Source organism: Gambusia affinis, linkage group LG12, assembly GCF_019740435.1.
Source record: "Gambusia affinis linkage group LG12, SWU_Gaff_1.0, whole genome shotgun sequence".
Taxonomy (NCBI): Eukaryota; Metazoa; Chordata; class Actinopteri; order Cyprinodontiformes; family Poeciliidae; genus Gambusia; species Gambusia affinis.
Window position 1 is genome coordinate 22,030,796 of NC_057879.1, and position 23,377 is coordinate 22,054,172.

The window sequence follows — 23,377 nt, forward strand, 5'->3', positions numbered from 1 at the left end:
ATTCTTAAGTATTGATATTTTAGTTGCTCAGTTCTGCCTATTTTAGGGCGTTTTGTCACTTTAAATCCAATTAAATCCAATACCGGGTCACTAAAGAGAAATCCTGAACATCCCGGTGGAAAGTTTCTCAGGGTGACTTGCAGAACTTTTGTTTTAAAGTATTATTCAGATACATGGCATGCCACAGAAATGCAGATCTATGTCTGAGGAGGCGGCCCCCCAACTCAACGTTTACACTAGAACCTGAAAATGGCTGCAAACAGACACGCAGCTATACAACCGTCCATCTTAGGAATGCAGAAGGAAGCACAAAGTGTTTTCTGAATGGTAAGTCAACAACAAAGCATTTAACTTGAACAGCAACATAAAACCAGCGAACTAAACGTGGTGGAATTCTGCTGGGTTGCTAGGTAACAGGGCTGGGCTCGGTTGGGGTTGCTAGGTAACGGCTCAGGTCTGTTGATTCTGACTTAACAACTGGGAAGTTTTAGAAACAGCAAAACATTAACTTATTGTCTGGTAGGGTTTGAGTGCTTTTAGAATCAGATGAAACCCACAGGAACTATGGAAACGTGCAAAATGTTTTGCATAATACCTTCCCTTTAAACATTGTGAGAAAAACATATTTAAATATGATCAGGCCTGTAAACATAAAACATAATCTGCTTATACAAACTGTTACTGTAACATCAACAATGAAAAATCCCTTAATAGCACCATAACATTTGACTATTTGCTAAATTTATGCTTATAAACTTCCCATGTAACGGTTTAATGTTTGAATATGGAGCCAAATTTTTGCTGCTGCTTATCAAAATTAGACCTGCAACGTCTCAGATGACGCATTACACGCACACAGAGCAGACCTGGTCGATCGTCCTGGATGTACCCTAAATGTCAAGGACACCCTGCTGCTCATTTACATCAGTTTGGATATATTTATATATTTGGATAAATATACTTCAGAACAAAATCTGGAGCTTTTGTAGACAGAATCTGAACCAAAACATCAGAACTAGGTCTCAAATAAAAGTATTGTATGAAGTTGTATAAAATGCTTTTTAAGTAGCATCAAAATAAATCAAAACAACATAAATTTTGATTTTTTTTTCAGCTGTATGGAGAATCTATTTAGTTGTTCTTTATTCTATATTTCTACTAAACAAATGGATAAATTTAATAACAAATTTAGATATTATAACAGTAACAACTCTGTAGAAATTGTTGTTACTGTTTCAAACATACCATGTTGTAAATTTTTGTATTTTATTTTATATGTATTACTTTAATCAGACTTTGAATTCATTGACTAATTGTTAATTTGATAACCTGATGATGTCCCAAAATGGCCACTCTGCTGTCTTGTTTCACATATAAATAATAAAAATAACGGATTATCATTAGCTTAGTGGTTTCCTGCTTCAAGATGATCGGCTGGGGAGTGGCAGTAAATGAGAATTAGGACAGACTTTGATCGATTGAAACCAGAAAATAGTTGGCAAGATGCAAGAAAAGCTGAACATTTTTAATTTTATTTTGTGTTTATCTGTTCCACATTGACAGGCAAATGCACAAATCTAAACAGAAACCTTTAAGCTAAAATGAAGAAAACGTCTAAATCATTTTTCCACACTTGACATTGAGGTATAAAGTCAAATTTTAGATTAGTTTTGCATTAATTAGGTGCAGACTTTCTGCTATCCAGCAGGGTTTAGATGCATAACCTCCTAAGAAGGGAATCAAATTCTTCAGAGGCCCATCCATTCATTAAATCAGACAAGTTATACGACATGGGAGGCGCCCATGGGCCAGAATGAAAACATTACGATTTGCCAAACCACAACGGGGCCTCCAGCTGCCAAACTTCAGATCCTATCACCAGGCTGCTCCACTGAAACCTCTGAGAACATGGAGGACGGGATAAAATGTGGAAAAAAGTTTACGTACCATTCTGCTGCACACTCTGTCACTGATTAAAACAATTGGAGGAAAGTTTTAGTCAAGCCAAAAGCATCATTTGCCCTTTCAGAAATTGGATTTAGCAGAATTTCACACTCTACTGTGTTAATGGAGGTGAAAAAAATGCCTCGTTAAATTAACTTTGCAGCAGTTCAACTTCTGATTTATTGAGAACAGCTTCAAGAAGGCCTTCATGTCAGTAAAACAGAGTTTTGCTATTTACAATGAAATGCTATGATGCTACAGCCTGTAGTCCTGCAGCAATGCATTCTGGGTACAGATGACATTAAAGGTCCGCAAGACCTGGCTTTTACTTTGACAGTCCACTTCCACTTAGCATATTAGCTAAACATTTACCTAAAAACTAAATGTTTGGTTAGCAGGTTACCTAAATATTTAACTTGTTAATATGCAAAATATTTAGCTTATTAACTAAAAGTTTAGCAAGCAAACTAAATATTTAGCCTGCTAACTTGCTAACTAAATACTTAATTTGCTTGCCAAACTAACAAAACATTTAGTTTTCTAAATATCCTTTTAGGAATTAAAGGATATTTAGTTTCCTTTAATTTCTAAAAGGAAACTAAATATTCCTTTAGAAAGCAAACTAAAGTACCATAGTTAGCGAGTTAAACTAAATATTTAGTTCCCTTGCTGACCGTTTAGCTAAAAGTTAAATATCTTTGCTTGCTTGCTAAGTATTTAGTCTGCAATATACATATTTAGGTCAGAAGTAAATACAGTACAGACCAAAAGTTTGGACACACCTTCTAACTCAATTCAATTAGAAGGTGTGTCCAAACTTTTGGTCTGTACTGTATATAGTTCAGGAAATAAATATTATTATTGTTGTTTATGGTTATCCAGGAATCAAATATTTAGCTAAACTACTTATTTAATTTGGAGCTAAATATTTAGTTTGTGAATGAAATATTTAATTTGGAATTACGACATTTATAAATGTATGGATAACATGGTGAAAATATGACTGAAAAATGAACAAACCTTTTCCTCTCCAACAGGCTTAGTGACGTTAGTAATGGTTTTTAAAAACAGCGCCACATAACATAAAATATAAAACAATTCCCAGTAAAGATGCTCCATTGTTCCCCATACAGGACTATAAACCAGTCCAACTAAAAATACTCCTGCCCTGACATGGTGCCTCACCATGAGTTGGTCGATGGGCTCCTGCAGCCAGAGGCGGATGAGCGTTGCCAGGGTGTAATAGAGGACCAGCAGCATGATGGGATTGACGAAGTGGTACCACTTACGGTCCGGGTGAACAATCAGCTTCCAGGTGTAGGAGCAGTTGGTCTGGACGACGGGGGAGATGCCAAAGACCCTGGAAGACGAGAAGAAAGAAAATTATAAAAGTACCTAGAATTTAAGAGTTGGGTAATAACTACTTACATTTACTCAACTATATTTTTACATTTACTTTTATTTAATTTTATTATGAAGCATCTCCACTATTACTGGAGTAATATTTCTCACTCAGTACTTAAGTGTGATTTTTATCAAATATTTTATTTTACTCTTTAGCAATTCTTTTGGACAGCTACTTTTCACTTTTAACAATACGTCAATTAATTGCATAATAGATTAAAACAAGCTCAATAATTTCCAGTTACGTGATTTATTGTTTTTTCTTTTCTACCAAAAACTGGATGACAAAGGTCTTCAGCTTGGTGCTTTGGTCTCAACTTTTTGATGGACATTTATGTTTACAGAGACTTCATAATTCATTTTATTTGTTATTTTCATTATTTATTTTGGATATTTAAAAATCTCTTCCAGTTTCAGTGTTAAATATTCATTATAATGTAAAAGTTTATTGAGCTCTGAGAATGTGTTCTTGCATTATTATCATTACATTAGTTGAAAATGATCTCAGAACAATAATATCATCATTTATCGCAATAACAATTCATCGTCCGATAAACTTGTTGTGTACTCCACTGGCCTCTGCTTGGTAATCAAAGTGAAAAACAAAGCTTGTTATTCCTATTTATGCTTTAGGAGAGCAGTTTGAGCGGTATGCTATTTTTATTTGATCACTTCATCAGGAGACATTCCTGAGACGTGGAGCTTTGAAGTTTGGAATCTGAGCAATGCAGCGAGGGTAAGAATGTGTTTATTCGTCTGTATCGCTCCTTTCCTGACTGAATGAACATCCACTCAGGAACTGCACTGACGTACGCCACACACCAACTCCCCAACCTCAGCATCTCCCCTGAGACTCTTCATGCCATCTGGAGAGGCGGACCGCCCCACTCGTCCTGACCCCGGCTCACTTCCTGGACGGTTTCTCCTTTCAGCTCAGGAAGGTCATGTGATTGGGGACTTCCATTGTAAGGCGGGGAGGCAGGAAGCTGGGCCTCTCATCGGTCTCACTCAACGCCAGAGCCACAGCAAGGCCGAGTCGCTGTCAACAAGCACAATTAGGCCAGGCGCTGCCGCGGCCCATTGTCCAAGGAGGGTCTGCGGGATTTTACAGCCTGAGAGTTTCGCTCTGACGGCCAGGAGGCGAGCAGGGAAACACGGCCGAGGGGAAGGTGTTACTTCTAACACAGCAGAAGGCAGAAATACCTCAACTTGGTGGAAAGTCAACACATCGGAACAGGCTACAGTTCTGGGCTAAAGTTTAAATAACCTCTAGGCCTGTTGCGATAAGCAATAAATCAGTTAGTCACATCATAAATTACATCAAACTCAATCATTTTTTGGATATTTATGTATTTCAATTCTAGTGTTAAATGTTCATTTCAATCTTTGTGAATGCGTTCTTGCATTATTATGCCGTTACCATAAAACTGGTGTTACAACAACAATACTATCGTTTATCGCGATAACTTCTGGGACGATGCATCGTCCAGGAAACTTTGTTATCATGACAGGCCTAATATTCTCATCGTCTACATATTAAGTCCAGGCTTCAATCAGTAATATAATATTTAACTGCAGAGAAATCAGATGTTTTTTGTTGCTATAAATAATGTTATGGGGTAGCTTTTGCTGGGTTCGATCACATAGACATTTCTCACTGTTAAATGTCAACACTGATAACCCGAGGAGTTTCTCCTTCAGCAAATGAGGATGTTGTTCATTCGAAGTAAAAACAAACAGCTTATCTGCCATCAACAGAGGGATTTAGGAGGAATCTGTGTTTGCTCAAGGCGGTTTTCAGCTAAATATTGCTGTAAATAGCTTTGATCCTCTCACACAGCAGCAGCTCTCATATGGGAATGGATTAGATCAATAAAACCTTGGAAAGCCACGGACACCCAAACAGCGACAGTGATGCTGGAGATTATCACAAATAAACTGATTGTGTTTCTAAACCATTTAAGGAACACATATTTTAAAGAAAAAAAACAACAACTTTTTCTTTTAATCACGATTTGTTTTGTTGCTTGTTTATATTTTTATTTGTATTTACAGTTTGCTGAAACATTTATATTTTTTCATGAAGCACATGTAACAGGGTTTTAATTTAACATATTGATGTGAGGTTTGTCAAAATGTGTTTAGTCATTCTTTAAATTGACATTTTTTTTGTCCAGAAGTTGTTTCTCCAGACATTTATTGGTGTGTTCAGTTCAGTTGCTGCTCTTGGCAGTTGGTGGTTACCATAGCAACCGGTAACTGGCAGCTCCTCCCCCTTCTTTTCTGTTGCCGTTGGTAACTATGGTATGTATTAGGATCAGCTCTGTGTTTTCTTTGCAAACATTTTGTTTTAACCTATATTTTAGACAAATGTGATCATATACAGTGTTTTGTTAATAACTTTGCTATATTTTGAAATGTTTTTAACTGTTGTTATTATAAATGTTGTCCATTTTAGCTACGTTTAATTTTACAAATGCTAACTGTTACTAGCTGCTCATTGGGAGTTATTGCTTTGTAGTTTTTTTTAGGGTTATTTATTATATTTTATTTAATGTATAGGGGCAGACGCTGCTGGACTTATGTTTACCACCAACTTGATTTCCTCTTGTTAAAATAAACACCTGAGTGTGTCTGCCGTGACCCTACTGCACCTGAGACGAGCATCGAAGGGTTGTACACATATTCAAATTTCTTCACTTTTTGAACTAATTTATCATTTTAGGACTGTATTAAAGCAACAAACAGTTCACCATTTTCAGTTAGAGACTGCCGAGTGTTAAATCCTTCATACCCAAAGATATTTGTCATTTTAGTCAATCAGGATGAATTAATCATAAATGAACAGCAGACTGCTACCTACACTTTGCTTTAATATTCTTGTAATCAATAAAAACTCATTCAACTGCTCAATAAAGTGGAGCATTAAAATTTATGCTGCATCTATAGTAAACAAACAGCTTGGTATACAGTTTACTATTTTCACAGAATTACATTTTTAACCTAGAATATTTTACATTTTTTAACAAACAACATTTACTCCACTGAGTTAAATGAATATCATACAGCCGAAATTGTGTTCACAAATTTTGGTCCAGATTTCAGCAGAAATATTGTGGAAAACAGGCATTAAAGAGTTCTTTAAAAAAAAAAATTATTTTTTTTTATCTGAAGTTATATGAAGGTTTAAATTAGTAGTTAATGGGATCATAAGTCCGTTCCTGATGAGCCTCTAAACTTGTATTCCTTCTTTAACATCTCTGAATCAAATGTGTGCTGTAATTCATCTTTTCCTTTTCAAATTACAGCATGACGTACACTGCAAAAACAAAACCTCACCAAGGATTTTTGGTCTTATTTCAGGTGCGAACATCCAGGAACAGTAGAAATAAGACAAAACTAACTTACAAGTAACTTTTCAGCAAGAAATATGAGCTTTTTAAAAATAGATAATTTCTCAATATTGATGAAAAAGTACTAGTTTCACTGCCTCCGTTATTATTACAAGACATTTTTTCCAAGTTGTAAGTGAATATAACTTATTTTTTTACATAGTTATACATTATGTCTGTGAGTTCTTGCAAACCAAAGTCAACATCCTTGTTTTGTTATCACTATCTTAGCCAAGAAACTGAATCTGAATCTACCAACAGAAGAGTACTTTTTACCTTCCTGTTTGCAACAAGAGCAAATATTTATTGACATTTAAACAAACCTGGTGAAATAAATATCGCCGTTCAACTTTTTATGCCAGAAAAAAAAGCATCATCTTTCAATCAAACTACTGATTAGCTCCTGACCTGATGTAGTTGTCTTCTGGGAAGATGGACTCCTGGAAAAACTGGAACTGGTAAAGGTAGAGCACCAAGAGGTGTCCGGCGCTGAAGATGGCCATCAGGACACACATGCAGCTGAATATGAGGGTGTTGAAGGTCCGGCAGAGAGACCACCAGGTGCACAGGAACAGGAAGATGGAGAAGTAAACAAAAGATGTCAGCGAAGGCAGCATGATCCCTGTAAACACAGAAAAACAAAAAGAAGCAGCAACTTAGTTCAAGAAAAACCACCTTTTTGAGTCAACAAAGTTCATAATAGTTCATATTTATGGACCTTATTTCTTAAATGTGACCTATTATTCCTCTTTGAACAGGTTAGGATCAAATTACGGTCTACATGTTTTGCACAAAATCATTGTTGGCTAATGAGATTTTAGTTTGTTCAGTTCTGCATATTTTGAACTCCTTTCAGCTGTTTTAGAACCTCCTGTCACTTTATATCTAAATAAGCTGTCCCTGGCCACGCCCCAAACTCAACGTTTACACCCGCACATGAAAATAGCTGCAAACAGACACACAATTATACAACTGTACACCTTTGAAAAGCAGAAGTGGAGCCTCATGTACAACAAGCAAGAATGCAACAAGTGGTTTCTGGATGATAAGTCAATAACAAAACACTTGTCATTTCCAGCAGCCATTGTACAGCACATACAGCGCTGGAGCAAATGTGCTGGAGTTGCTAGAGTTCGAATCTGCTTGCGTTGCTAGGAAACGGGCTGGGCTTCTGGGGTTGCTAGGTAACAGTCACTGCCTGGTGATTTGTGACGTTACATTCTGGATGTTTTTGAAACAACTCATTTTTCCAAACACCACACAAACAGGAATCTAATTCCAAACAGCGGCTGGTTGTTGTTCTTTTTTTTAAGCAGTTCAGCTGTTTTTAGAAGCAGCAGAGACCAAATAAAGGACATTTGACTATGCAATTTAAAAGACTTGAAATTGGCTTTTGTCTCTTTAAGAAGCTCTCACTCTTTTTCTGGATTTATGTTAATAAAATACACAGTATAAACACTTATACTTGTTTATAGGACAGAAATGTGCTCTGCATAAATAAATTTAATTCTTGATCCTTTCAGCATCAGCGACAGTTTTTTATGCAACATTTTCCCCAAAATATTGAATGTATAAAGTTATGAATTAGGTAACTTCAGAAGACAGATATTTTTTACTGTACCTTATTTAAAATCTGAGAGTGGATGGGACAGACTAAAAAAGCAAGCCACACTTTTCAAATTTTTATTAAAATTTAAAAAACCTTGAAACAATTTCCATTTTCTTTCCTTCTGTGTTGATCAATCACATAAAATACCAGTAAAATACACAGATGTTTGTGGCTCTAATGTGACAAAATGTGTTAAAGAAGTATTAATGTTTGTGCAATGCATCTAAAGAAAAAAAGAGCTGTGATATCACTTAGTGTTTGATGCGAACATAAAATGTTCCTCATCAGAACATTGACTCAGTTCTCCACTCGCCTCACATTAACGACTCTCTGGCGGCCATCTTACATGTTCTGGCCTGTTTGACGCTTATGGGGCTTGTTTTATAGGACAGAGATGTGCTGTGCATGAATAAATTTAATTCTCGATCCTTTCAGCATCAGCGACAGTTTTTTATGCAACATTTACCCCAAAATATTGAATTCAAGTGTCACAAGAGATCTCTCTTATTTTAAAGCATTTATTCATAAACTTTGGTTTGAGTGGGTCAAACATTCATATAATCATCTTAGAACCAACTTTTTAATTTTCTCTGTATTACTGTGTAACATTGCTGCATTATTTTATACACTTCTGCCTGCATTTACATTTAGATCAGCTCATTAATTAAGAAAGGCTACGGGTGACAAAATTTTATATATACATATATAAACCATATACTGTAATATATTTGTGTAATTTAATTCATTAAATGCATCATGTAATTATTAAAACAAATAAGTAAATACATAAAAAAGAAAGAAATATACATTGCTATTATAATATATGTAATTAAGTAATTAAATGTCACATGAAATAATTAAATCTACCGTTTAAATGATTTAAAAGGTAGATTTTTAAATAATGAAATTTCCTTTTAAAGAAAACTTTTATTTAAAAATATATTTAATTATTATCAATTAGTCAATCTCAGCTATAATTAATATGTTCACACTTAGAATTGAGTTTGAATTTTTGTTTCTCTGTAACACAGGGACATTTGACTGAAAATACATCCAAACTATTTATATATTAATCATGTTTACCATAATTGATCAATATTTAGTCTGTAAGTAAAAGTGTTTTTTAGTGCTAATGCAGATGAACAGACACTTTCAGCATTTTGGTTATAAAACCACCATCTAATAAAAAGTTTGATATTTCCGATTATTTTCCACCATGAACTGAAAAGGGGCTGAGATGATTAATCGGATTAATCGATTGGTGAAATAATCGTCAACTCATTTAGTAATAAATTAATCATTAAATGGAGTGTACTGATTCAAAAAATTAATTGATTAATTGTCAGAATAATTGATAGAATAATGGACTACTAAAGTGATTGTTGGCTGCAGTCCTAAGCTGGAAAGCACAAGCGTTCGGTTGCAGGAATTCAGAGAAGGAGAAGGAGAAGAAGAAGAAGAAGAAAGAGTTTCACCTGTCATGCCCAGCAGGATGGTGACCACCACTTTCCCTGCTGTGGTGATCAGGTTCCCGATGATCTCCTTCACTTTGGAAGCAACCTCCGCCACCATCCTCAGGATCTTCATCTTAGTGCTCTCTTTGGCTTCCTCTTCCTCCTCCTCCTCTTCATCGTCCTCCTCTTCGTCGTAGAGCTCCTCGTTCTCCTCGTCCTCCTCGGCCTCGTACCCGGCCTCCAGGTCGTCCTCCAGCAGGACATCGTCGTCGTCGTCGTCCAGGCTCGGTTTCTCCTCGTCCTGCTTGCAGGTGGAAGACGACGGTTGGAAATCAGATCTCTACATGGTGCTGAAAACTGTTTACCTGCAGTTAGCATGTCCTGTCATCTCTGGTTAAATCTGTCACACGAGACGAAAAAATGAAGCGATTAATCGGAATAATCGTGATTAATCGATGACGTAAATAATCGATTAGCAATTAATCGTTAAATGGGTACAGACTAAAAAAGCCATTTTTATTTATATATATATCTATATATATAGATATATATACAAAATAAAAAAAATGCTTCATCTGTAAATATGTTCCACCCAAAACCCCTGAAGTGGCAGTTTTTATTTGATTGAGCTCAAATTCTCTAAAAAAGAAAAAACACAAATTGTGATTTTTATACATCAGTTAATCCAGAAATAGTCCATAGATTTGCTTTTATTTTTAGCTGCAGATGCATCTTTTCCTAGAAATAATCAAATGTACAGTAAAGGTATGCTGTGTCTTGCATTTAAGGAAATAAAATGTTTATTTTCTCATCTGAAAAGGGGTTTGAATTGTTAATTTGCAGTTAAATGTATTTCTAATATTCTACAAAAAAAAGGATTAAATAAAAAAAATCTGTAGAATGAAACAAAATTTTCAATCAATCGAGTTTATTTGTATGGCATATGTATGCTCAACGTCATGAAGACATAAAATCATCTTTAAAATAATAAACATCATAACTGCTGATCAATGTTCCAACATTCATGGTTCAACAGAACTGGTGGGTTTTTAGTCTCGATTTAAAGTCAGATTTTTAATCCGATTAATTATCGGAACAATCGATAGATTAATCAATGACTAAAATAAGCCCTACAAAGCAAGCTGCCTTGAAGGATGTTTTCCTCTGAAACCAGATGCTGGCCCACTTCGTTCTTCCTTGGCTGTGAGCAAATTGGCCCCCAGTCTCAGTAAAACACAAACATAATAACTCAGCTGCTGAATTCGACACATAAAGCAGCAGCAGACAGACGCAAGAAACAGGTGGTAAAAATTCAGATTTAGTCAAAACAAAAGCCAGTAGAGATAAACCTCCCTGGTGTTTTTCCCAGCGATAAAGACAGAGAGATGGAGCGATGCCATCTGTGCCAGTCGGAGAACGTCGGATCGGGGAAATGTGGGCTTAATTAAGCCCGAGTCATAAAGAGCGGTGGTAGAAACTTGCCGGGTGATGATGGGAGGCCGTTTTCCAAGTCATCAACTCTCACACGAAACTTTATGCTCAAACTCCCGCGAAGCTCGGCGAGAGCGGAGTGGGAGAAAGAGACAGTTTTACTGCTGGATCAGAGTAACGATTAAACTCCATCAGTCAGAAAGTTTATGTTGATGTGGATGAGGCCTCAAATGGGGCATCTATTGTTAGGAGACCAGAGGAGCTAAAGTGGAAAACATGAGGGCAGAACCTCGTTTCCTGCAGTCAGTGAGTAGAAGAATACAAAACATGAAACTCATCGATGTACTGATCTGCAGCTGCAACACGGAAAGCATTATTATGTTCAACGCCATTACACAGGTGGATCTCAATAAATTAAAATATCTTAGAAAAGTTAATTTACTAAAGTAATTAAAGAAGCTAATCTCAAATATCATTTGGACTTTTTAATGTAAGGCTGTAATGTTGATGATTATGGCAAAGGAAAACCATAAATTTAGTGTTTCAGAAAACTTGGATCAATAAAAATGATTTCATATCAATACATTTTATGTTATGACCTACATCAGATGTGTCAAACTCGAGGCCTGGGGGCCACATCTGGCCCACTGTAGGTTTTTATGTGTCCCTCTAGACTCCAAACTACTCAATAAATCCTTCCAGTTTTTCACAAATCTGCAAAATTCACACAAAATGAACAAATCTCCATATAGTTTTCTGATTTTACTGCATAATTTCTCTAAATTGGTCAAAGTGAGTAGAAGTGACTGCTGCCTCAGCCTCACTTGATGTCAAGTTATAGTCCATAAATGAGTATTGAAATCACATTTAACATCATACATCAGCGCAAATATTGTAAAATTAATTACAAACATTTCTTAATGGGCATCACAAAATCTGCAATTGTGATTGCATATATATATATTTACTAGAACAATCACAAAATCCTGGAGGAACAGCTATTTATTAATATTTTTGATAAGGTAGAACTGACCAGATTAAATTATCATTATCTAAGAATAATTTTATGTAAATAATAAAATAATAAGACAAACATGTTTTGTATCTCCCACAGACCTCTCATAAAGGTTGAATATTTATAAAAATATATTTTGTTGTACAGTTCGCTGCTCTGAAGGAGTTGTTCTTTCAGCCAATAGGATGTTTTAGAGTCTTTATATTCTACTGAGCAATTATTTGATTACTAAAATAGTTGACAGTTCAATAATTAGTTCATCACGATTAATCCAATGAAACATTTTGGCCCAAAATCATTGTAATGGATTTCAGAACCTACGTTTCATTGTTTTTGGTCCCGCTCTCACTAGCTGTTAGCTTCAGCCTCTAGCTTGTTTGTACAGTTCAGACCAAAAGTTTGGACACAGCTGTGTGTCCAAACTTTTGGTCTGAACTGTATATAAAATGCAAGATGCTAAGACATTTAAAAGCATCCATCCAGTGTTGTATGAACCCATGTATACTTTTCAGTGGTGCTTTAGTCAGCTGTTATTGACTCATAAAACAACATTATGTCTCCTCCTTTAAGTAACTTCAGGAAAGACAGTGCAGGTTCCCGACAGTTGAAACCTACTTGTTCCTCTGCGTCGAAGTCTTCGTTGTACTGGCCCATTTCCTCCGGCGGCCTTTTCTGGACCAGAGTGCGACACAGCAGCCAGATGGCGAGTCCAACCAGAAACATGCCGATGTCAGGGACAAACACTCGGATGCCGTTTCCCGCGTCTGCGCCAATAACACTGTGGGACAAACAGGAAACGGAGGAAACGCAGTGAGACAAGCAGAAGCACACTTCCCATGAATCCACACACATTCGAAAGAAGAATCGTATTGCAGGAAAAAAGTTGGAAAATCACATAAGTTCATCTCCTCGACGAGCTCATTAACGTCTTTCTCTGGATAACAATATAACCGATTAGAAGATGGCTGACAAAAAAAGGCCTGCAGACTTGCAGCTGTAAGTTTAGCCAACGTTGGTTCTACAAACTACAAACTGCTAAAACAAATTTATCTTCTTTGTGAAGCAAAATCTTGAAAATTGTCTTTAGTTTTTTTTTTTTTCCCCACTTCAAAAATGTTCCTATCTATTTCATCAAGTCCAATTAAAATACACAAAACATGAATAGCTTGGGATACTTTTGCAAAACATTTTTACTGCTTAGGGACAATCGCTTAACGTAGGGCTGGACGATATGGCTGAAAAACATATCAAGACACAAGCACTTGATTCTGGTTAATATTGTTAATTATTGATTAGTTTCTTGTCTCAAATACTGCCAAAATTATGACATAACCTTTCCTAGCTTTAACCCCAAGACATTGTTTATTTTTAAGCAGTTTTGAGGAACAAAACCTGCTGTGTACTCAACAGGGTGTTGCTAGGTAACCAAAGAGTGAGTGAGTTGATTGATCCCACCAACCATTAAAGGGTGAGCAGCTAAACCTTTTTTCTGCCTACATCTCCCAGAATGCCATGTGATTCTGGCTCGGAGTTCAGTGAATATGCTCTTTATTGAATATTCCATCAGGCATATTATCTATTGATATTGATTAGGTGTCACATGTATAATGTTATTGATTTATTACCCAGCCCTGTCTTGACAAATCTGAAGATGGATGTTGTGTTCGATGGACTTCCTGAACATTTCTGTTCAGTGTTGGCTTACGCAGAATGCTGGTTCTCTCATGGGAACAAATATTGGTGCAGAAATTATATCTCTCAGAAAACACCACCTGTTTAGCCAAAATACGCGGGAAATCTTGAGTTTTCCGCTACGCAGTTGTTCTTTTACTACGTGTTGTGCTGAATGCATTAGATTTTATGTGGAGTACCACCCTGCGTAGTAAAACAGGCCTCGCTGCCTTTAAACCAAATGCAATTTACAAGTGAGTCAAATTCCATAAAACATCAACAACAACAAGAAAACTCATGAGAAAGTTTGTTTTTTTTGTTTTTGTTTTTTTAAACTCAGCTTAGGGGGAAAAAAACATGCTTACTTATTTTTAAAAAATATATTATGTTAGGTGGAACAATCTGCATCTGCAGCAGCTGAAACAAACCAAAGGTTTTCTTAGACTTTTTTTGAATATTGTGTTGACTTTATCTTCTTCTGTCCGACCAAACATGAAAAGATTTGTTCTGACAAGAGACTAAACACCATCTGCAGAATGTTGCTATGACAGCTACCATAATGTCAAGCTCCATATAATCCACTTTGATGCCTTTATGCTGCCAAAGGACACGTTTTACAAGGTGCCATGATTGCATCTGCAATTACAGCAAATAAAAACTGTCCTTGAAATGGCTAACAGGTTTCCAAACCTCTAAAACGCTCTCTTTTTAATCATCCGAACTAATTTCTATTTCAGTTTTACTGCAATCAGATTGCATCCTGTGTTTGGCCACCAAAGTGTTTTTCTTTGCATTTCATGCTGAGCTCCAAGTGAAATTAAACAGCTTCCAATAAAACGTGCTGGTAACTCCGGAGCAACAAAGAGGATTTGGCCGCCGTTATAAAGCAACTGGTCATTTCAAACAGAACCAATCTCACGCCTGGTCTTGAGTGGAAATAAAGCAAGTAAAAGTTGAAAACAATTGTTGATCGTCCTGATGGAAAATGCACAGTCAGAATAAAAAGCAGTTTGGGCGTTTGGCTGCTGCTAGAGAGTTTAATCCGATCAAAGACGTCCGTTTCCATGCGCTTTATTGTTGAGAAGCTTTGTGCATCCTCACAAGGATGAAAGGGATGGAAACCATCAGAGCATTGCAACACTGAGGCGGCAACTTTAATGACTCCCACTCTCCCTCACATATTGTGTGTGGGAATTAGAAACACATCAGCAGCGCTGCAGACAGTGGAAAGTTCAAAATGTCTTACAATTCAAGCTGCAACTAACAATTATTTTAGTGATTAATCGATTAACCGGAAAAAAAATTTGGCACATTTTGCAGATTGTTCCTTTAAGTATTTACAATTCTTTTTACACAATATTAGAAATATGATAGAATAATTCAGTTCTTTTTTTAGATAATTAAAAAAAACATTTTATTGCCTAAAATGCAACAACATAACATTCATCTCACAAATTTTAACCAAGTGGAGATAAAACTTTGCTACTTGAGGAGTTTTTACAGACAAAGGTATCCTAATCTTAAAAGCAAAATGTAAATATATATTTACACCGTGTTCCAAATTGTTATGCAAATTGGATTTAAGTGTCATAAGGATACTTTTTTTTTTGTTGTGCTATTAAATTTATAGATGGTATTGTGTGTGAGGGCTCTTTGAATCACTATAATTGATTTCAGAGAGCTGGGTTGATTAGTTTGTCTGGTGAGCTCAATTAAAGGAAATCATCTTAAGAAGGATGTTCCATATTATTAAGCAAGCCACAGGTTTCAAGCAATATGGGAAAGAGAAAGGATCTCTGCTGCCAATTCTGTTCTTATTATATATTAATTTATTTTTTAACCTGGGATATTTTACCTGATGATTAAACATATTTAAGGCAGAGTAAGTTTATATTTATGACCACAATGAAATGCTCATCTTTATCAGATATTCCAATAGTTATGGACAACAGAAACAGACGTAATTAAAAATAAAAGCAGAAATACATTAATTACCCAATAAATAAATAAATACACTTAAAATGCACCAATTAATTTAAAAAAACTACTTTGTCTTGGTTTTTTTTATAATTTAACTGACTTTCATATTTATTTTTTCAGTTCAATTCAAAAACTTATAAAGTTTAAGTACGTCATATAAATGTTAAGTTTTTTCTTTTACTCATTGATGTATTTATTTTTCTTAAATTTTTTTATATAACTGTTTTTGTCTTTTAATTTTTATGTGTTTTTAATTTTTCTGTCTCTTCTTTTTACTTTATTGTCTCCATTTGTGCCTCATCATGTAAATGAGCATCTTAAGGCTTTAACTCCTGCCTGTTGGTTAATTAGATCGAGTCATCGCTACCCGCCACAACAAAGACGGCGACTTACAACCAGTTCATTGCTGAACTGAAGTTCACCAACTGTATTTGAACAAACAACGCTGTAACTCCTGACTTTATTGGTTTTCGCTCTGACAGAACGCCTGTAACTGTTTTAGTTAGCCGCTCTCATGGACTCAGACGTCAACAGATGTCGATGTAATTAAAAATACAGCAACAGGACATATTGGGCAACCAAGACAAAAGAACAGAAGTTGTCCAGCTTCTTCAGGCTCCTTTAAATGAGTCTTGAGCAACATTTTCCTCTTCCCGGGCTGTTGAAATGCAGCCATTACAGCTGTAAATATTGTATATGCACTACATATGATCCTCAGCACAAACAGGTAAATGCAGGCAGGAGAAAATGTTTATGGGTCTATTTCCGCCACTTAACTGTAGAGTACACAATCCACCCAGGGCTGACGAGTGCTGGAAAAAAGGACGTGGCTGTGTTTCGGACATTCCCGTACTTACAGACCACATTTAATAAGATCACGGGGATGTGCTCAGGCAGAGGCAAACAAAAGCCGTGAAAAATAGACCCTTCAGCTTAGTGTGAGGGCTAACTGGGTTTGGCCTTCATTAAGAATCCACAAAGGGACAGGCTAGGAGGTAGAGAGAAGATTAGCCAGTGTGGCTAAATGCAAAGAGCCGGGGTAAATGTTGTAGAGAGGCTGCTATATATAGGATACTTTGTGTAGCATTTTCCTTAGGAATAGAGTGGAAAAATGAGAAGTGCATGAGTTATGTGTTACAGGTTTTTCTTTTGTTCAATCTGAATAAGGCTGAAACTATTACCGTATTTTCCGCACTATAAGGCACACCTTCAATGAATGGCCTATTTTAAAACTTTTTCATATATAAGGCGCATAGAAGAGAGGCTACAGTAGTGGCTGGGGTTACGTTACGCATCTATTAGATGGAGCTGCGCTAAAGGGAACGTCAACAGAACAGTCAGACAGGTCAGTCAAACTTTATTAACAGATTATAAACCAGCGTTCTGACAACTCGCTGCTGCTTTATTCCCGTGTTCTGCTGCGTGACTCTCGCCTTGAGTTTAAACTCTGTGTTGTAAGCGTGTCTCTTAAAAGGAGCCATTTTACACACAAATGTAAATGAAACAGTACGCTTCACGCAGTCATATATCCCAGCATGCACTGCGCGCTTCTTCTTCTAGAAGACCTGTAGTGGCTCAATATTGGTCCATATGTATTGGTCCGTATTATAATCTGGTGCGCTTTATAATCCTGTGTGGATTATACGGCGCACTGTTGGCTTTTGAGAAAATTGAAGGTTTTTAGTTGCGCCTTATAGTGCGGAAAATATGATAATCAGATTGATCGTAATTGAAATAATTGTCAACTAATTTAGAAAACAATTCATCGTTAACTGGATTATTCAGACTCAAAAAAGGCCCTTTGCTGAAAGAGCAACATATTCAGAGCATTAGTTAAGTTAAAACTGTACAAAATATGTCTACAATTTGCATTTTAAATAAAAATGTTTTAATTAAAACTCCTCCAGTGGTTTAGTTTGAGCCTCACCCGGTTCAACTTCACTAGAGGAAACTATGCTAAAGCCTTTCAGACGACAAAATCTAAATTTTTATTTAAAAATGGAACTGAATTATTTACTTACATTTTTAATATTTTTTTTTTAAAAAGTCTTAAGTGTTTAAATAAAAAAACCTACAGACTGTTCAGATTTTTATCTAATTAATCGATTAATCATTAGAATAATCAATAGAATAATTACAAAAATAATTGTTAGTTGCAGCCCTAATTCTAAATAAAATTATTATAATCTGCAGAGAAGCTGCCAAAGTTTTTACTTTCCCCTCTGAAATCAGATTCAGGAAGCCAAACTGATACACAGAGATATCCGTAAACATTACTGCACATTCACAACTGATTTATGTCAGGATAAAACGTTATTTTATTATAGCTGTAACCTAAATATAGTTGCACCAAACTCAACATGTGTTTCTGTTTCAGGATATTTCCCTGGCAAACAGACTCCATCTATCACCAGCTCCTATAAATTAAAAAGATTTATTTGCAAACTATCATTTTACAACCCTTTGCAAATCCATAATAGCATGTCGGCCAATAATGCAAAATATAATAAACATCCATGTCCAAAACACCCAAATGCTCTTGAATATTGTACAAAAATATCCACAGAATCTCAGCAAAGACTTTTATCCTAAAATCCTTTATGATTCTTTTGTTTTAGTTGATCAAATAATTACTTTCTTACCTCTCGAAGCCAATCTGTCGTATGGAGCTCTCCCATGACGAACCTACAACAAATAATACAAAAACATTTGATATCGAGACATTTTTCTCTGCAAAAAACAACTGCAGTAACAGATTTTTTCTTTCCAGACAGACACAAGTGACAGTTTATTATTGGAAATAATAAAAATAAATCAGGAGAATCAGCCTCAAGAGAGTTTTTTTTTTCCTTTTTATTTCTCCGAAGAGTTTTTACGGCGCCAGTGGCTCGTAGTTTTTGCGACAGTAGGCAGACAGAAAAGAGGGGAAGACATGCGGCAAGGGTCGCCGGGACCGGGAATCGAACCCTCGGCGTCTGCGTTGAGGACTAAGGCCTCCAAACGTGGAGTCTTGACATATTGCGATAAAAAACCAAATAAATAATAACATTTCTTTTGAAGATAAAATGCGACAACATAAATCTGAACCTGGTGAAGATTGAACTAAGTGAGAGTTGAAGGTTTGGTTAAAACATATTTACAGACAAAAGTGTTTTCATCTTAAATGCAAAATGTTTTCATATATTGTACAGTTTTGGCTTAAATGCTGCACTGACTATGTTGTTTTTCAGCAAATGGGGTTTTTGATAAATTATTATCAATTAATAATTTCATTATTAATTGATTTCTAAATTAGTTGATGATCTTTTCAATAATCGATTAATCTCGAATAATTGTTTTAGCTTTATATAAAACATCCTATGTTTTATTTTCACTTTTCACTTTTTTGTGTCTGTTATCCCAGTTAACGATTAATTGATTGCTACATTGGTTGTTGATGATTTTTTTTTTTTGATAAAGTTTAATAAGATTTATATAGAAAGAAACTTATATGGAAAACTTTTCCTTACAGTGCATTACAGCACCAGCGGTGCCTCAACAAAGTTGTAAAAAGAAAAGTTGCAAAAACTGGGGCGGAGGGGACAACAAAATTAAAAGCCGTAACTGAATTCCAGTAGTTTTTATAATGCTGCTGTTGTAATAATAATGCTGAAACCTTTAAGCTTGTCCTCTCCTATCTCTCTTTTTATTTAATATATTTATTGTTTTCAACAAATTAACAAAACTGCACGACAGTTATCAAAATACAATGATATCCGGATCATCGATCAGACCGCGATGACCAGTTGACCGGGTTGATGATTATTTCTGATTAATCCGATTAATCATTTCAGACCTTTCTTGATACTAACAAGAAGTACTTAAAAAGTGCCAATAATGCAGCATACACTTAATTTAATTTCTCTTTGGGATCAATAAAGTATTTTTGACATTTGAACTGAATCCTTACATTTCTCCAGAGGTTTAGGTTTTTTGTTTCTTTTCATAAATGCATAGGAAACATAACTTCAGTCCCTGACTTGCACTGACAAACCTGAATGCTTTGTTGGTTTAATGGCCCAATAATTAGGTGCTAAACTTTAGTGAACTCAGGTTTACAATGTGCAGGGAGGACACTGCCTATTGTTAAATATGCTGTAACTGAGATCGCAGCACTTCATCTCACTGAGTTTATCTTCTGTTTCACATGAGCGGAGATACAGCTTCTGTTTTAGGTGGGGATTGTTAAGTTAACAACTGTGAAAGAAGTCTTTGCTTTCAGAGGACGCAGACAGAAAAAGGTCACTTGGATGGTTCGATATCTCCAAAGAATTGAAACTATAAAGATAAAAGCTTAGCTTGCAGCCTGATGATAAATACACAAAGCAGCAGGACAAAATAATGATTTAGACTAAAGATTTTCTTGAAAGAGACATGTACTTTTCCTCTTTGAAAACACACTGCAATGTCTTCTTATTGTAGTGAAGTACTGCCCAACCATGGACACTGTCAGAAGAAATGTACCGTTTTAATGTACCGTACTGCCAGAAATGTAATGTCCTGGAAAAATGTCAGAAATTCATCACAGTATCATATCATGTTTCTTAATCAGATGGTAATTAGTTTCACCAATATAAATTTCACTGAAGGAGCCTTCAAGCATGTTGAGTTACGCGACAGCATGCGTGGCAAACCATAGGAAACCACCAGACTGGCAGTTTAGTATCAAACATACTCGAGGTGAATTCACCCCGAGTACAGTCCGCTTTAATAAAATTCTGGTTTGTTTGCCTGGAAAGTCCGGTTTGTTTGGGGAGGTGTGAATGCTGAACTCTGATCCGCTTGAAAACTTTGGTCTCAGTTCAGTTGAAGTGAACTCCGGTACAGTTCGAATGCATATGTGAACAACAAGTGGACTGGAGACTACTCCAGAAACAGGAAGTGGACTACAGTGCAGGGCATTCTGGGTAAATACAACCAAAACAAACATGAGAGTCTAGCATAAGCAGAAGAAATGGCTTGTGGTCTTTTACCATAGACAAAAAAAGACGTCCTAAAACCACTAAAATCATTTTGTTCACATTTTGCAAAGAAGTGTCACGTCGTCTTCAGAGGTTTTCCTGTCATTTCTTTCAATGGGTTTTGGTGCAGCGCCACCACAGGCAAGGAGGGGAACAGGCTTGTCTAAGGGTTTGATTAATTTGAGGCATGTAAAGCAAACTACACCAGCTGAATATGTAACAATTGTTGCAACTTCGGTCCCCAAACGAACAGAGTCTAAAATCAGGTGTTAAAACTCCCTTAATTCCCTTCCTCAGCTGGAAGTAGAAAGTTAGTCTCACAAGCACAATCACAAGGGAGGTGAACAGGTTTCTCAAAGGGTTTGGTTCATTTGACTCAGTGCAGTGTGAAAGTGAAATAATTTTGAACAAAAATGTCTCATAATTTCAAAGAGTTTTGAAACTCCTTCTATTTTTGCCAAAGCTGGAAGCTCTGAGTAAGACTTTCAACCAGGAACTGTAGTTGCTAAACAAGAGAAGACAGTTCAGTGGGAGGCCGCTAAATGTCTTGTTGTGAAATTTAAAAGGGCAAGAAACATCTGCTTAGGGAGGCGGCCGCATGACTAATCCCTGACATCGAGCACTTCACCCCGAGTCGTACCGAGCTGTTAAAACTTATCTGTCCAGCTCCACACTGATCCTCCCAATGGTAAAACCTCTCTGAAAGAGGACAGATGGACTTATCAGCGATAACCAGCACCGAAAAATAAAACAGAAAGAACAGCCATTTTTCCTCTGGTACCTTTTACAAAACTAAGATTAACATCATGGAGTCTAGAGACAATATGAAGACAGCGACAACATTTCAGAAGGGAAGTAAGGAGCAAGGACTCAAATTACAACAAACTTCCCAGCTTTTTTTACAATCTATGTGAGAGAAATATGATAAAATCTCTCTGGATTAGAATTTAGTATATATTTAGAGAGAAAGAACAGATTCAAAACTTAGTTTTCAATCTATTTCAGTCCACTGTGTCTGATTTTCACATTTCACACGATGAGTAATTTACAGCAGAAAGCGGAACAAAACAATACAAAACCACAGACAGTGTAATCTACATTTAGCGCAGATCAAATAAAGTATTGTACAAAATACAATAGCTTATGGCTGAAAAATGTTATCACAATATAAGCGCTTCATTTCAGTCAATATTGATAATTATTGATTTGTTTTTTCTAAATATTTAAAATACTGCCAAATTGTTGGTATGACTATTCCCGTTTTGTCCGCAGTTTTCTCTCTAGAGTTAATTTTTACTTTTAAGCTGTTGGCGGAATTTTAAACTGCTAGGTAACCAAAGAATGGGTGAGTTGCTAGGTAACTAAAGAATGGGTGAGTTGCTAGGTAACCAAAGAATGGGTGAGTGGATTCCACCAGCCTTGCTAAGCTGTCTTTCCTCTGCCTACATGTCCCAGAATGCAGTGCGGTTCTGAATTACAGTTGAGTGAAAATTCTACAAATTGAATATTCAATCAAACATATTGATCACATATATATCGTATTATTGATTTATTGTCTACCTCTAGTTGAAAGTAATCTCGAGGATCCATAAAAATTACCTCATATTCTTTCAGAGTAAGTTAGAGAGACTTGAACAATATGCTTTGAAGAGAATTAATAGAAAAATTAAATGTAATTAATATCCAGATCACCCAGGATGAAAATAAGGTCTCTTCATGTTTAAAGACTTATGAAGGTGAGGTCACAGTATGCCAAAGTTCAAATAAAATCCAGAGAAAGCAAGAAAAACCCAGCCTGTTTAAATGAGTCCCAGATCCAAACATCTGCAACACGTAATTTCTCCCTGACAGCACTAAACCTTCAGGTGTGGGAGGAAACCCCCCATCCTGAACCTGACTTCATGCTTGAGGAATGCCAGAGGTAAAATGAGGTAGAGTCTGATCCGTAGGATGACAGGGGAATATTGTCTACAAACTGAGCTCAGCACGGACTCTTCTGGAAGAAAGTTTGAGACTTTCAGTCTGTCGAGCGGGGGCCAGCTGGGTACCAAAAATACCTGTCCTCCAGACTTTATGTCAGCATCATAAAACTCCCTTTGTGCTGCCCGGGCTGAAAACCTCCATGCAGCAGTTTTCTGCACTCTTCTATCTCTGTAGGCCAAACGCCAGTTGCTCCCTTTCACACACTGTAAAAGTAAAGCAACAACATGTGAGCAGGAACTTAGTTTAGGATTAATTCAAACCAGCCCGGTTTAGTCCTCTTTACTTGAAATAGAGTTTATTTGTCTAGAACGTCCAGTTCGTTTGAGGACGTATGAATCGTCAAGCGAACTCTGATGCAGACCACAAAAGTGAACTGTGGTCTGCCCAGAAATGTTGGTCTCAGTACCGTTGAAGTAAATTCTGGTGCGGTTCAAATGCATATGAGAACACCAAGTGAACTGGAGACAACTCCAAAAGCAGGAAGTTGGCTGCAG

At 36.3% G+C, this 23,377-nt stretch overlaps 1 protein-coding gene across 7 annotated transcripts in view; it reads right to left on the reverse strand.

Annotated features, from left to right (window-relative positions):
* LOC122840878 (piezo-type mechanosensitive ion channel component 2) overlaps positions 1 to 23,377 on the reverse strand; it is a 131,796-nt gene that overhangs the window by 64,165 nt on the left and 44,254 nt on the right. For 5 of the 7 annotated variants that reach the window (XM_044133656.1, XM_044133658.1, XM_044133655.1 and 2 more), the window contains exons 4-8: positions 18,543 to 18,585; positions 12,865 to 13,027; positions 9,825 to 10,107; positions 7,149 to 7,362; positions 3,130 to 3,304 (exon numbers count right to left, since the gene is read on the reverse strand). In XM_044133656.1, coding sequence (XP_043989591.1) covers positions 3,130 to 3,304; positions 7,149 to 7,362; positions 9,825 to 10,107; positions 12,865 to 13,027; positions 18,543 to 18,585 — 878 coding nt within the window. The remainder of the gene's footprint in view (positions 1 to 3,129; positions 3,305 to 7,148; positions 7,363 to 9,824; positions 10,108 to 12,864; positions 13,028 to 18,542; positions 18,586 to 23,377) is intronic. The other 2 variants (XM_044133657.1, XM_044133654.1) reach the window with 1 other exon arrangement.